Below are 17,504 nucleotides of genomic sequence, written 5' to 3' on the forward strand. Positions count from 1 at the left end.
CTTTTAAAAAGGAGTACGCTCTTTTCTTGAAGGTAGTATCGGTTCTGAGTGTATAAAGGCATATTCAATACTTCACATATCTTTTACTAATTAGTTTAGAGTTCTAAGTCCAATTCAATAGAAGACCAATCACCATGGTATATATCAAATTCGCTATCCGCAAACGCTTAAAAAGCTGGCAATTCCAACAATAATAAGGCATGATCCACACAAAATCTACAAAAGAATGTCTTTCCGTTCCTATACCCTTACACTAACATGTGAAATGGGAAACCGGGATGGTTTTTAGTCAGTAAGAGTTTTACAATCCTTTTCGTCCACCCCAGGCGAGGGGGCTCCATGAGAATTATCCACCTTACCTTGTCAGTAGACAAATCTACTAACAGAAAGGGTAATGAGAATAGTCATTAGATCCTCCAGTTTTCTATCCTACAATCCCTCATTTTGCGTAGGAGTAATAATTTGTACAAAACAAATGAGGATGCAGCGAAATTGTTGACAAATGGAACAAATGCTCTTATTCAGGACACCAGCATACCTGGGCTAATTTGTATTGAGTTACAAGTATTGGGTTACTTTTGTAAGAGACTTGCCAATCTGGATTGGTGCGGTTTTGTTTAAAAAACTGTGTGTATTTCTCTAATCCTTTTAAAGTCTAAACAATGGTAGATCCTCGGTGATTGTGGTCAAGGTATTCTGACCAATAAACATAAATGTATAGCCAAGGGAGAGATAATGAATAATATAATAATATATCGTCACGCCTTTAATCCCCGAAGGGGTAGGCAGAGGTGCACATGGGAGAGAAGGATTCGATATACAGAATGGGCCAAAATCGTATTGAGGTTTCTAAGTTTTGACTGCACGGTTGGCGCGGGGGCTGGGCAACCTGCTGCCAAATTGTTGTTTCGGGTGTGGGTGTACCTATGCGTGTGTGAACTTGTATGTTTGTAAACGCACCCACGACACAGGAGAAAATCCTAGTTATTTAGATAATTCGGTTAAATACGAGTGTAAAGATAGGTAAACTCTTTATTACAATGTTTAAAGTCGGTTTCCTATGTAGCAGATTGTGTTTTTACATTCGCATTGACAGAAGTTCGATTTATTTTCGTTTTGTGTTTATATTTGATTTCGTTGTAATGAAAGTGAAGGTTGATTACTTGCTCGACGTGGACATGGTATTGTCATATTTGGTAACTTTACTTATTTGTTGTAACGACTTGTTTTTGCTTCTTTTGTTAAGTGGCCATGAGCCTTGCTCATTTTGATTGCTAGGTATATTAGTCACTTCGTTAAGGATTCTGTAGTTCTGGTTTTGTGACAATTTCTTCTCGTATTTTGTCTATAAGTAGCTTTTACTGGATATTAGTGTTCAAGTGATAGGTTACCAGTACCCATAGTATGAGTTTGCGAAAAAAAAACGAAAACGAAACGGTAGCGTCTTCGGCGCTCTGATTGGTTGGTTCATACGCGCCGGCCAATCAGAGCGCCGAACGCGCACTTGTTTCATTTTCGTGCAACGTAAACCAAACTCATACTAAGGGTAGGTACATGTAGATACTATATTTAAATTTTCAAGTTGCTTGGCTGTAACGACTAAGTATTTGTATGATGAAGACAAATAATAAATTCTTAAAAAACTTTATAAACATTTATCCTGTTCGAAGTAACTACCAATATTGCCAACCCAACCCACCAATACCTTTAGGTTACTTTACAGTCATGACTCTTTCTCCGCAGTCGACCAACGGATCAATGAGTGTCTAGAACTCTAGATAAACAGTAATCCCTATTACAATACCTACGTGCCTCGATTCCCTATAAACTACATTGAACCATGTCCTCCGCACACCAGCGTGGTACAATCCGCACGTACTAAGCTCATTAACATTAACTAACCAACACATTCCGCACTAAATAACTTTAGAAAACAATGTATTGTGAACATTAATTGGTTTCTTGCCTTTTCTTATATCTTGCGGGAAAGGTTTCATTATTTTTAAATGGTCACCTTTTACATTATACCAATGTAAACATTGGTTATTAAATTAACAATGCTTTGTCGTCTCACGTCTGCTAAAGTGTCGAAGCGAAGATGTGGCCGAAGATGGAGCACACAGACTTAGAAAGTACCTATTCAGTCTGACCTAATTTAAACAAATAATGCTTTCTTGTCTGCAAATGTAGAAAAAAAAATTATGGTAGAAAATCATGAATTGACTTCTCTCGCCTTGAGTGACTCTTACAGACTAAAAACCACCCCTAAAAATCAATTGCTGTCGAGCCGGAGTCTCTCCGGTAACTCAAAAACGGTTGTCCGCAGCCCCAGAGTAGGTGGTACCTATTTTGTGTCTTGAATCTATTTGTGAAAGTCTAGCAAGGAATAAGAATTAAAGATGGATGGAGAAAAGGATTGATCTCATGATGATGATATTGTGTATGCTATTAATTAGTCGAATGTTCACTTTTCGGAATTTCATAGTTTTTTTATAAGATGTACCTAGGTAGGTACCTTCCAATTCCAATTAGTCTAGACTTAAAAGAGCTTCTCCTTTATCCCTAGAAATAGCTAAATCCTTAAGTCAATAATGCCATATTCCCAATGGAATAACAGAACAAACTATTACCTGGATAAGTATAAAGGTATACAATATTTTGCAAAGCATAAGCTAAAAGTAGACGCAAGCACATCAAGCTACTCTATAGTTTAGACTTTATTCCGACACGATAAGGTTGAAAATCTTATAAACTCCTTTTCAGTTTGGGTACTTTGATGTGCTGGTGTCGACACCTAATAAGGATAATACATTCTCCTTGGACATAAGCCAAACCTGCATTCATAGTTCTTAGGAGGTAGTTGGAAGATCAGCAAGGTTTTCGCGTGTAAATTAGATCATAATCTTTTGCGACTCCTAATTTACACGACTTCTATGTTAACAATTTCTTCATAAAGAGGACTGATGCAGTTTTTTTACCTATTTCTTTTGGTAAGTAAAATGAAAACATTAGCCTTATAATTTTGTGTTATTATTATTCCGAAGCTAAATGTTAAAAAGTCTCTTAGTAGGTGGGTAAGGTACTGTAAGTCATTTAATAGGACAACGCAACAAAACAAACAACTAAGTTGTGTCTTACATCACGTCTGTTTGCAAGTTATTAGTGACCAGAAAAAAATGTTACCCTACTAAACAACATCTTTTTTATTGTTTTTTATTGTCAAACGTACTGAATAAAATAATTATGTAGCACGTTTAAAATACATAAAGTACAATTTATTAATACAGCGCCATCTATACAAAAGACGTAGCAATTCATTACTGCACGTCAGTTAGTTTCACAAGTACAGCTGCTGTGCAACAGATGGCGCTAACGCACAGTTTTTTTCTATTTTGACAAATCCCCTTCGGCCACACGCGGAACGCCACAGTTCGGTAATGGCCGCCGCCGGGGTGGTTGACTCGCGCCGCTGTCATTTCGACACGCGTTGATTGGTTGTTTACTTTATTTACATCACAATCATAACCAATACAATCACAGTGTAAAGTGTTTATTGTGTACGACGCTTGTTGAATATACGTTTGTTAACGTAAAAGTGAATTTAAGAAAAGTTTTTGAACGCGTTGAGCGGCGGATCGCTCACCAAGCTTTGGTAGAATGCATCATCCAGTGTAGTGAGTGATAGTCAAAGTTTCCTGGGCCAATGCTGGGCTACAGAGGCGCGATGTGTAGCCGGCAGCACACCCAGGCGTGTCTCAACACGTCCCTGTCCATACGGCAGGAGATACAGAGATTTGAAAGTGTGCATCCTTCTATCTACGCTCTTTACGACCTTGTGGAGTTGGTTCCTGATCCATTGCTGGCCCAGCAGATTAGGGATCACGTCGTGGCTATAGAAGGTCGGTACCAGTTGATTGTTTACAAGTTAGCGTGAAGTTTCTGCGGAAGTCTGATTTGTTTATACTTAGATAAATCACGTTGGATAACCTAATAATGCGCAGCCTGTGTTTACGATTGGCACGAGTGGCGGTCTAGAGGTATTGTTGTATAAAGGTACCTCACTCGATATTACTCAACCTCTTTAGTACCTATCTTTGAATCCGACTGTACTTACGTACCTATTGAGTTTAAAGTTAGAAGTCAGCTAAGTATTTACTATTGTTTGCGTGACTTAAAATCAACTGTCAAACAAAACTCATAAATTCTGTTCATTCTTTGTTGATTTCGTACTGACAATGTAATAACTACGAACATCGAGTTATTTTTTTTTATTTACGAGAACCTTGCCGTACCCGAAGGAAGACTAGCAGTTAACTAGTTATTTCAAAACTGATAAAAAAAAACATCGATAATATTGACATTGAGATACCGATTAACAATACACATTCATATCCAGAAAGGTACGTGTACCTATATAGGTAAGTATATATAATACCTACTATAAGAATGCTATACTTTCTCCGGTTTTTACGACATCGATGCAAACCCGATCCTTAGTTGACGGCTTGATGGTATCCAGTTTTTTATATGGTGAATTTCCTCGTTTTAATTGGCTGAGGAATTTAAAGTCTTAATATGAAATTCCTATGTAACTAATTATAATATCTTTGAGGCCATAGATTTTAGATGAATAATGTATTCATAAGTATTAAAACGAGGACGATTGTAGATGTACTAACATGACCTAACCTATAATTAATAAATTACCTACTCAGATAAGAATGAAATACTGAATTAATTTCTTGATTAGTTCAGAGGTTAAACGACACGCACGACAATCTTTAATAAATACGAGATTTTGTTACTTCTTCAAGTAAAAGTCACGTTTTGAACTAATGTTCAAGAATGATAACATAACTAACTATATGAAGAAACCGCTCTTACAAGATTGAAACCGCAAACGCATTAAGCAAGAGATCGATAACTTTTTCAAGCGACCGCCCAGTTGGCCCGAGATTCGGGTCTTAATTAAAATATTCTCAAAAACAACGCAAATTCAGTTGTGGGCGCAAAAAAGGGCAATGGAAAGATCAAACGTCGTTACAAACATTGTTTGTGTTCATGTAGAGTAACTATGGTCATTGTAAAATTTGACTTACTGCCGTACTCAGAGTCATTTGTTGGTTACTTAACCCAGTCCTTAGCAATTGTTTTCGATACAAAATCGTTACTAAGGAGTAGTTTAAGTAATCATTCAATGTCTCTAAGTGCGCATCTTCTTATAAACTATCTCATAGTCCAGCAAAAAATAGGCCACCATGTGTAAAGGATAGTCTCTGGCGTCTACATGTCTGCAAATAATTCCTCGATGAATACCTATAAAAAATGTCCCGTTAGCCTGTTCATAATTGAGCGATTACTGGAAGGCCCACACTTAACGGTGGACGTTTAAGGTCGATATAATGGCACATTGAGCAGTTAACTAGTTATTTAAAGACTAGTCAGTTACTGGGTCTAAATCTACGTGAGACGGATCATTGACACGATTCCCTACTCCCTTACATTGAAACAGATCTCATTTCTTGCTTGTTAACCCAGTTTGCACGTATCTCGGACTGTCTTCATTTCTGAGTATAACTAACTATAACTAATTAATATGAGAAATGACTTTAATCTAGAATGTTTATTCCAAATAGATACGAAGACTAATAGGTGCCATTATATATCATTAGCAGTGCGTAACTATAGCCTATAGGTGACCGAAAGACCTAGCTATCTCAGTCGTACTGTTTATTTCTAGGTTAACGATTTACGACCAACCCGAGCTGTCAGTAACGACCGGGTATTTTTAGTCACGTTGATTTGAAATCAATAAAGTGGAAATTAGTGAAGCATTCGCGTGATATATCCCCTTGTGTTTAGGTACCTATATTTTAATGTGTTGTAATTACCTAACTAACTACAGTTAATGCACGTGTATAACGTATGACGATTGTGTAACGTATGATTAAAACACTTACCTATTTAGGTACTAACTATTTAATATGCGTTGTAACATTTTTTAGCTTTCTCCTTAATATTTAGAAAAACGTGTTCGTTTTCAACATAAATCATCCAAAGTGGCTTCTATGTCTATCTTTCAAAGATCGTCTTGACGATCGTCGATCTATTAACTACCTTCATACTACCCTCTACAAGTATAGTGAATGTTCTATCAAAGTGTTTATCACCATCTTAAGCTGTCCATCACTTTTGTCCTACTTAGCGTTATCCAATCCTGGCTGTCTGCCAGGGTCCGTTTATCCTCCAAGTCTCCCACTTCTCACAAACATGACATCTTCAACCTTCGTCATCGAAATTAGACGGTTTAAATTTCCAGAATGCATTTACAAGATATTCTCAAACAAATTAAGGTCAAAACTGTGCACTGGTAATCAAAGGAATTCTGTTATTACTATGCATAGTTTAATATCTTGTACAACTTGGAGTAGGTATACTAACTATTGCAATTATGATCTCAATTACATTCTTGGGATACATCAGATGCTTTTCCGTGGTAAACAGCAACACGAAAGTGATAATAAACCACCGTTTCTTGATTAAACGCTTTACCTTATTATACCTTATTCAAGAATTAAACTAAAACAACTAGTTATCAACTCGTTAAACTATAACAAGTAAAGGTATTGTTCAAACTTCAGATGGAGTAATTAGGATGATTTTAAACGACGGTTACTTAATTCATTGGACTACAAAACTTTAATCTGTAACAAAGTTTATGACACAAATCCTCAAGTTTCAATCAGAAATCTGTTTCTCGAGATTATTAACAATAAAGACGTTTATCAGTAAAAATTTTCAACAGCATTCGAATTTTGTATTCAGGGCAGGCATCGCATAAAATGCCTTTTTAAAATCTCTGGTGGGAATTCCAGTCCTTATCCATTTCCTTCATCAAGTGCTACAATTGGACGCCTCAGGCAATGCAACCGGCGAAATGTAGGTCAGAAAATGCAATCAGTGCTCAACAATATAAAATAGATGAAGCTATTTGCTCACCTGGGACTGGGAGAAATCTGAAATGAATCAGTTGCTTATTTTTACTCGGGTGTAACTAAGAGCCAGCTCAGTAAATGGGCAACTGCTGTATTTGTGATGAGAGAACTCATTTTAGTTGTTTTATTTACTTTATACTGAATTGCAACAAAAGATACTATTCTGCTTTATTTCTCAGGTGAAAAATTCTCGAACATTTCCAATTCGACGGATAATCTTCAGATTATTCCAATATGTGGAGTTAAACCCTACGTATGAACTCTAAGCCTACGATATGCAAGTTTACAGCCTGACTGATTTTCCAATTTGAAATCGGGATATCCGCAGGCACTCTCTCATGCAATGTTTGATAACGTAATTCAGCGTTATCTAGCTCATTGTCTTTAAAACAAATATTACGTTCAATAAAAGATGTATGCAGAACAATAAGCAATAACATTTACTGTTTTATCTTCAGACTTGGCCTCGAAAAATGCCTGGCAATTGTGATCTTGACATTTGAGTTGGCAAGTGCGTTCCGTTGCGGCACTGTTATGTCGGTAGTAAGTAGGCATCGTCCGATAAGTGTCGGCAACTTGCCAGCGCACCCTTGAAAAATTTGAATAATGCACTCCACGTTGACGATGGGCCAATTATGCTTAGTGGCTTATGCTACCCTGGTTTTGCTTGCGGGTCGAGTAGTTTTTATAATGTTATTTTTTACTTTGTTTAAGCCGAGATAATCCCTCTGCTGTAGCAGTTTTTCCGATACTTTTATCGTCCATTGAAATGTTAGTTTAGTGTTTTACTTTTATTGGACATTAATGTAGGTATCTTGGAGGAAATTAAGGCCAAGAAACCTATTTTCTTGAAGGTGGAATGTGGGAAGTTAATTACTTATTTGTTTTACTTTGATTGGTTTCATCGGAACCATTTACTTAGGTATATTACCATTAATTGCTACGTGGGAAAAAACTATAAATAAACCAAGCAATAACTAAAACATCTATGTTATTTGTTTGGCATTTGTTTGTTTGGTTTAACGATACATTGTCTAACCCATTGCACAATAAAATAACTCGATTAACTAACTACCTACCATTAAAGTGTTTCATGTAAACAAAGCAACTACATAGTTAGTTATATCAAACAAACGTTTTTGATATTGATAACTAGGTATCTATCTCTATCGCCAATAGCTTGAAATCTGATCACAATGACAACGATAGCAGCTTTGCAAGATAGAATCCATTAATAAATTAACTACTTACTGGTAATTTGTTTATTCACATAGTTACACACATACAGTATAGAGGAAAATACATAACTATCTAACTACAACTGAGGTACATAGTACACACACACACGTACCACATATTCCTATTGGAATTCTTTCTTCCTGTGGACCTTTATATTAACTCTTTCAAGAAAAATCTACATTTATTTAGTTACCTACCTACAAACAAACATAGAAACTTACTAGTTAACTAATAATATTTCGCACAACAAATAAACTGCATACCTACATAACTACCTACTTTATCATTATCTGCTTATCCGCCCATTTCCCGTCAATATATATTAATAATGATTCAGAAGGAAACCGACCATAATGATAGCAGTCTAATAATAAGACAGAAAACCAGCCGATCGATACTGGACTGCAATTAGCTGTGATTTTGTTTTGTTCTTTTATCTGCACTCGACAAGATATAACACGGACACGAGGCGTAGGAAGCTGACAAAAATGGCTTGACAATGGCTTTTGAACTTCGAACAAAAGCCTCTGATATCATATTGAATATTTTTATTTTTACCTTCACAGTCCACTGCTGCACTTTTGGAGATGATTGGCTATAATCTTCACGTCAAGGTTCAGGTTTAAAATAGGACGGAGTTGTTTTATCTCTATCAAATTTGTAGGCCCTTAGGTAGCTCTTACATAACTAGTAACTATTATGACAAACCTCATGACTATCATTAGAACTTGAGACGGGATATTTACCATGTTTATTTATGTCCATGAGTTTCCGATATTTCGGCACTGTTGCAAGCGCCATGATCACGAATGAACCCTTTATCCGTGATCATGGCGCTTGCAAAAGTAAATATCCTGTCTCATGTTCTAATGATAGTGTTAGTGACCATGTCAGTTTAAAAACTTAAACCTCATGAGACTGCTTAATCTTGATGTTTCTTTAAATATCAGGACTTTTATGCACTAGAAATGAAGTTCTTTAAAATGTCAACTAACTAAGGTACACTTAGCTTCTATTTACCTACGTTCAGCAAGTCCGCTCTCTTGTAATTTAGCAATCAGCTCCTCAAGAATATTACAATAGTCCCCGGTATTAAAGGTAGCATTTCTCTTTTGATTAAAATGTCTCGTTCTTGTAAGAAATGAATTACCACTGTAGCTAGAATTTGTTCTATAGTATCAAGACAGATGTCTAGGAATTTATTCCTCAACGTTAGATTTTCTCTTGCAAAGCGATCTTTAAGTACTTTTACTAAACGATCCATTAGTTCTAGTCAGTTAAATAAATGTTCAGTATTTGTTTAACTATTTGCTAAGTTCTAACGACTTTTCTTTTTGTCAGTTAAGATAGAAATCTTACTAGCTTTGCAAATCAGTGTGTAGACAAGCTTGAAAATTTTTCTTTCTCCGGATTGTTGGCACAGTAAAGCTAAGTGTACTTTAGGGAAATTAGTTACTAACTAACTAGCTTTTTGCAAAGAAAGGCAAAACCATTATTTTATACTATCACGAATATGTAGGTAGAATAGGTAACTTTACCTAAATTGGGTCTCAAACCATAAAAAAATCGTCCAATCAAACGTAAGAAATAATATTGTAACTAAAAATAACATTCCAACCCAACTGATTAAATCGATCGTTATAAAATTGATCCTAGTTTCAAAGCATCTACAGAACGTTTTCCAATGTGATCTAGTTTTCAACAAGTGACCTCTGGAGTCAATAAGCCAACGTTGAGTTGATCTCGAAGAGCGTCTAAGTGCATTGATGTTGTGAAGCAATCGACTGAGATCAAAAGGCTACAGTATAAAGCAATAATGTACGTACCTAACGAAAAGGAAATGTGAACGTTTTTGATTTAATGTTTACAGGAAAAATAACACTAAATACTATACTAAGCATTCTAAGAATGTATTGTGGATTCTCAATATGTAACAAGGAATATGTATTTACTAGTTCACTGAAATATGCAAATCATAAAATGTTCACTCCATACAGAGGTGAAGGTATGCGACAGGCTGTAAATGCCTCGCATTTTTCATTGAACACTTCTCGACTACTCGATTCGTTGATTCCGGACACACTCGCACAGGATTTCGAAGCTACTAACGGAAATATTCTATTGGCCGAAGTCATGGAAATCGGGATTGCAGTTGTAGCAAGAATATTCGCTTTATAAGCTAAACATACGTCGAAAACACCTCAAGATTCCCCATTAGATGGCTACTTTACACCGACACTTATACACGTAACAGATATTTTAATTAAATAAACGCTTGGCTAGGATCCAGCAAGGGAATTCACTTCGAAAACTTGAATACAAAAGTAGGTCATGTAAGTAAGGTAATTTTTGCACGAGAGCTCTTTTAAATTTTTAACTAAAAAGTCTGGATACCATTTTTCCAATAACTGTTATGTCTCGTGGGATTACTTTGCTTTGGAGTGAATAATTTTTAGTCGGCTTAAAATGGCTATAACTAGAGCATTTGTGAGCAATATTAGAGATTTAACTAATTAACTAGTTTGTGAAAGCCTTATGCTACAGAATTTAACAATGATGTATCTAGTTGCTATTTATTAACATAACTATGATACAAGTTAAACATCATTATCCGGGTCCTCAATATTCTTGTCGAAAATATAATCACAGTATCGAGACCCTTAACACAATTTTGTCCGACAAAGAATTTACGATCGTTACTGCTAATAACATGTAACATTATGAACTAGGAAATAATTTATCTAAATATTTCCCTAATAGAAAAAATGTTTTTCATAAACAAGAACTTTATCTTTTAAGACATGAAAAAGGTCTTGGAATTTTGATTGTTCATTGGTATCCAATTTATTATTAGAACGCTCTGAATGCTCCCTATTCAATTTTGATTTAATATTGGACATTCCGCTGCATCCATTAATCTCTTGAGCAAGGTGAATACAATCCAACCCTCTGGTGGCTGACGTGCAAATAACTAATTAATGTCAAATGTCACAATGGATACAATAAAGTTGGAATCTAATTATGTTTAGGTTCTAGCAATTAATTTTAATTAAATACTCGTATTGTGTTTTTGAGTACGAGTGTCTTTAGATGAGAATAGGCTTCACACGTTCCCTTTGATGTAGACAAGATGAAAGAAATGGAGGCGTTCTGAGCAGAAGAGGTGTGTTGTGGAATGCTTTATTTTAGTAAGTATTGTTATTATTTTGTTTGTAGAATATTGTCACTAGTTTATAATAATTACAGAGGAAAAATGCTTATGCTAACAAAATCTAATGGTTCAAAAAAGAATAGTTAACAAGCTAGTATCTACTGTAGATCGTGGCTAACAGGAGTTGCAGGAGTTTTGGGAGGTTGTGACGGGCTTGTCCTAATTTAAAAAAAAGGCTAACTAGTAGAGCGTATGAAATAGAATTCTGTTATTCTCAATGAACTTGTGATCAGGAGTAATGAGCAACACAAGTTCGTTCAACAGTATTTTGACTCATAATTAACATCAAGGTAATATTTACCCGCTTCAATAGATTTACCAAGACAAGAATGGACATGAAAGCAAAATTAATTCTCCGAGATTAAACTTCTTTGAAGGTGCCTTTAAAATGCGTTGGATTAACGTTTGACGTCTACAAGTCGGTTGAAACTGTTCCATTCATGTTCGAAAATCTTTGGTTTCTCAACCAATTTAACTTTCAATTCAAAATGTAGGGTTTCGCTAATTATCTGGATTTAATTCTTAACAAAGATTTGTCAAAGAGACGATTGTTCTAGCGTCTAATTATCCTAAGGTTGTTGAAGTCAAATACTTAATTAAGATCGGATGACAAAGAGAAAATAAAGAATGCTAGAATAGTGCGCAAATTAAAACCGACTCTAATAAATTCTGCTAATGATTCTAGAATATTCTAGTTCTAGTGCAGTAAAATTATTGAAATATTTAAGTAGACCTGCACTTAGAATTCCCAAGTGTTCAACACACATTCCAGAAAGTTCTGTACTGCACAAAGTATCAATGCATGAATTCTGAATTCAATGTAACTATTCGACGATCGTGAATATTGGCTACATTCGTGCCGTTCACAAAATCATGTGAACTTGAAAGCATTCAAAGACATTCCCATGCAGTTGTAATGTGCAATATTTTGAAATTTATGTACGTACTATGGACCTCTGCTTTTGACAGAAATAAAATGTTTGTGATTAAATAGGTGCCTAGGAGTTTGTGAGTTAATAGTACGTAGTTAGGTCTAAAGGAGTCGTTTTCAGAATTGAACAGATTTTGTTGAAGGGTATTTCGAAGGCTAATTCGAAGTTTCTCACTCAAAATAAGTTTAGGTTTGTATAGTTTGTACTTATGAAGAATTTAATTTAATTATTTAGTTAAAAACAGATAACTAAGTTTGATCTCCATTTTACTAAAGATTAGAACTGGAAACGATAGGTTTTATTCAATTAATAAAGTAGTTAGTAACTAACCAAAAACCAACAAGATTCAGAAGCAACACTCATAACCTGCATCTTCAATCAACCGGTCCCAAACTAATTAGATTGACGCAGTATAAATTACATTTTAATTAATACTTACACTTGTTACTATAACATCGACAGCGAACCGGTTCGTAACATAATGTCATGAACAGTGAACTGACAATATCAAGGCCACGCCACGGTCAGCATTACTCAACTCAGTCATTGTACTCCGACTTGAATTTACAACTTGGTTTTGTATAGAAAAGTTAGACAGAACAGCATTGTCCAGAATCTTGAATGTAATCTTAAACATAAGAGAAATAAAATCGTATTGAATACTTTTTGTCGGCTATAAAAAGTTATGAGCGTGATCGAATGAAGTATGAAAAGATGAAGTCAAATATTTAGCCGAACCAGCCACAAAGACTAACACTGTGGCACGTTCGAGTCTTAAATATTTACCTAAGTATGAACTGTTGACTATGTACTATGTACGCTTTTAATAAAAGCATATCCTGAACAATGGTTATTGATCAGGCGCCATCGCGGATCGTGTTCAAACAAGAGGTCCGCTAACATTTTCATTGAAAAATATTTACATAATCGTAATACATTTGCATACGAGCCCAGCTATCCTCATCCCATGTTTATTTTAGTTTTATTCTGAAGAACAATAAACTGACTTTTTATCGTAAAAACATCGTATATTTTGCCTTCTCTGTTATTTAGCTAAATGGGAACCAAATGTTGGAAACTTTAAAGGATTTGGATGAAGAGCAAAAATGTGGAGTTTTATTTGGTTTGGCTTTAGATCGTGTGACTGATTAAAAAGACTCGGTTTCAGCGGGTGGTATCAACGAATCAATAATGCACAATATGTTTGCACAGTCGTGTGTTACGAAAATGCGATACGAGTATTGATTATGCGTATAAAATGGTAAACACGACTATGATACTCTATCGTTCGGCAAATAAGTTCGTGACCGAATACCGACCGGTGATCGGCGCGGGCGAACAAAATCCTCCAAAAGATAAACAAAATATTCAAGATCGTATAATAAAAAATGCTTTTCCGAAAGTATATTAACTATGAATTAGAAATATGTTCATAATTTTGCCCTTTTACGACTATTTTGTACCTATATTTCGATTTAAACTCTTACGCTTGGAAAAATACTAAAGTCCCCGTATACCGACCGAACTGCCGACAGGTGTCCGTGATACCGACTCCTCAGGAACCTGAGTCCGACCGGCCCAAACGCACATTGTAAAATCAACTTTATGTCTTACCAGTAGAGTAGAAATTCGTAAAACAACAATCTTTCTAAAACTATTCACGCATTGTTTTTGGATTCGATACTGAAATTACGATAATGAATTTTAAAATTTTACATAACATTACGTTTGTTAACACTCGGAGGTGTAAGCAGAGAACATACAATGTGACGTCTACTTTTCAACCTACCGTGTAGGTAGTTATTTATTTTTTAATTAAGTTTCCTAGTATTTCAGCATAAGATTTACCTACATCATGTCGATCTTAATTTATTATGCCTAATAAAGAAATTGTTCGTATTGGTTAAATGCGAATGGTCTTTAAGTACTATAGGTAGATACCTATTATTCGATACTAGGTAAATTCGTGACTAATCTTTTCTATGTATCTACCTATATTAAACTATGTATCGTACATATGGTAGGTACTTATTTTATTTCTTTACTACTTGTAGGTTGTAGGTACAATAAATCCATTGTCGGAACATTATAGGTATTACGTACAAGTACAATTACAACGTTTTTGTCGTTCATCCCGATGACTTACTTGATGTGCTTAATCATGTAATTTAAAAAAATTTCCAAAACCTATATTTCCTTAGTTAGTCGGAAAAGGGACAGGGAAACAAATCGTATCCAGACTACGACCAAACCTGTATTTGTATAATAAAACGTCTTAACTGAAATTTATACCATTTTTTTAGTTACTTTCTACTCTACTATTACTTATTAAGTTGTAACAATATCGTAACATGAAATTCTTCGAAATAAACATAAAATATAAAGGTTTACTTCTAGCAAGTCTTTGTGAAGGAATCGTAAATATATCGAAATATGTCAATTTGAAACGTAAATTACAAAGAATCCATTATAGTTAGCATAGGTCGGATACCGGTCTAATATCTAAGGATAGCTTTAAGAATAAGAAACTAATCACAAAACACTCCTAAAACAACCCACGTTACAGAAAATTAGTGTCATTCATAAACCTTAAAATTCCGTTTACCGACCAATTTGGTCGGTATTCGGTACGTCGTCATTTTGTGGGCTCCTTATTCCGTCCAACATTAATTTATCGATAAATCTATAAAAACATGGAATTTCTGTATGCATATTGAAATTATAAGGACTCAATGAACCAATAAATCACATAAAGTAAATACATTCTTAGTTTACCCAATGATCACGTCAAAATCGAGATCTTTTATTTCACGATTTATGTTTTTTTCGCATGAAAATTTACGCAAACTGCACCTTTTTTATATTTCCAGGATGTCGGAATGTGATTAACCCCACAAACCCAAGTTTTACTGAAGGTGAATGATGAATTAATGTATTGAATACGTATTTCAAGACTTTCGCGCGATAAATACACAAATTAGCGTAAATAAACTAAAATGGTCGGATAGAGGAGGCCGGTCGGTAACCGGTACCTTTGCGTTAGTTTCGTGACTGTGAGAATTAAAAGTTCAAGAAATATGTGTTACGTAGGAAACATCAAATTTTATTTCAGTTTCTGTAGTTACCAGATTTGGTGGGTATGAATTTAATTTTGAAAAGGCTCAATCTACCGTTACCGACCTGCGCATATCTTTTTAATGTATGACTTCCGTAAGAAGAAATGCAAAGACATTGAGAATAATTCTCACAAAAAAGATATTTTTAAACTCTCCACTTAATTGGACATACATAAAACTGTTTCTCTTTATCCAATATCACAACATACCATACAAACAAAAAGGTTGAGTGTAAAAAGCAAATATCCCTCAAATGTAATAAATCGATACAAAATAAAGACACACCTACGTGCTCGTGATTGGAACTGCGTCCGATAAATGACGGTACGCTCTCCCCTATCACATGGGACCTACTAGAGTGATGGCACAACGAACAAACATACCTTTACGATATAACTATACTGGCCTGCAATTCGGCTTTACCCTACAGTTTGTGATATTATACACTTCCATTAAATTGACACGTCATCAATCTTCATCAAATACCATCGAGGCTGATGTTTTTTTCTTCTTCCAAGGGTAAGCTCAAATTAAGGACTTTTTCAGATGGACAGGACGGTGGTCGGTTATAAGACCCACGTTATTTAGAACAAATATTGCCACTAAGCAAAATATTCTCCTCCTTGCTATTTAGTTTTGTATTAAAATCTTGGATCTGTATCTCTATAGAAAAGGGCTGTGATACTTCTAAAAAGAGAATATGCATTTGAATTGGACCCATTTACATAATAGGGCCGCACAAGCAATTGCAAGAATTTGTTTACATTTTTATTTTTAATATTTAATTTAAGTATTTCCTTTCTTTCTTTCCCCATTCAAAGTTATGGAAATAGCAAAACGGTCGGTTTCTGTAAAGCAATTTTAATATTAGCATATTGGCCCGTTGTCTTAGTTTTATCTAGGTTGATCTGTAATGGAGGAAATATTTATCTGGTAAGCAAATTGAACTGAAATGTCTTGTTTTACTCTGAGCCTGAAACTAGGTACCTAGTTATGATACTTTGGAAGACCTAGACGATACATGTTTAGTTCTAGTTAGAACATTATAGGACTTCGACAGTATTGATAGGATTACGTTTACATCATCGAGATCAAGACCATGACTGGGCTCTAATACTGCTTAGAAATACCTAGAACTGTAACTTAAACTGTATAACTACTTCTGACTTTGATAAACTCTCCAAAATACTGTCCAAATAACTAATATCATCCATGTAATCCTTCAAGCCCCACACCATTGCCGTTTCCAGTGAAGCTGGGGCTGCGCCATTCGGAGTAACGAACTCGTCGTGATGAATTATTAACCAATTTGTACTTTTTGCTTCCACTGATTGACTGTTATGTACACAGATGTACACTCCAAGTTTTTTACTGGCACCTAGATGAACTAAATTACGGTTTACACGTTCACGCATCATATGCAGTGTTAATTGTGATGAGATGATTAGAAAACTTGCTTTTTTTGTTCCATTATGTCGTTGTATGGATTAAGATTCGCTGTCCAAGGAATTTACTGTCATTTTCTTGTGATACTTGCTTATGGCTTGGGTTATGCACATATTTTTTTATAATAAAACTTATATTTAAAATTATGTCACATTGAATTCGACACAAAACATTCGAATGGAATGGCAAAATTGTCGAAAAATGTGCTATAACTAGCTTTGTTTAAACCCATTTCAGTTCAAACTTCTACGCATTCTAGAACTGAAAAATTGTTAATAGTTAAGAAAACAGCTTGTGACGATATTCAGTAGAAAATTGCAGTCTTTATTGAACATTGATTGTCTCTGATCTCCAAACGATTGCAAGAAACAATAAAATTTTAAAGACACGGCTCTTACTAGCACTTTGGACGAAATGTTAAGAAGAATCAAGCATCGTATTGAGAAGGCAATTAAAATCGGAATTGGGTTGTTACAACTTGAAATGAATTTTCTTTTCCTTGATATAATGACGCTAATTGCTTGGCTGTGTTTATCAAGATTGATGTCTTGATTTAGATCTAGTG

General features: G+C 35.0%; 1 protein-coding gene across 2 annotated transcripts in view; it reads left to right on the forward strand.

Moving 5' to 3' along the window:
• The first annotated feature begins 3,435 nt into the window (after positions 1–3,435).
• The window catches only part of LOC118268514 (centaurin-gamma-1A), a 233,406-nt gene continuing 219,337 nt past the window's right edge, over positions 3,436–17,504 (forward strand). For both annotated transcript variants that reach the window (XM_050706389.1, XM_050706391.1), the window contains exon 1: positions 3,436–3,899. In XM_050706389.1, the coding sequence (XP_050562346.1) occupies positions 3,704–3,899 (196 nt within the window). In that variant the 5' untranslated portion in view covers positions 3,436–3,703. The remainder of the gene's footprint in view (positions 3,900–17,504) is intronic.

This window comes from Spodoptera frugiperda, chromosome 29 (assembly GCF_023101765.2).
Source record: "Spodoptera frugiperda isolate SF20-4 chromosome 29, AGI-APGP_CSIRO_Sfru_2.0, whole genome shotgun sequence".
Classification (NCBI taxonomy): Eukaryota; Metazoa; Arthropoda; class Insecta; order Lepidoptera; family Noctuidae; genus Spodoptera; species Spodoptera frugiperda.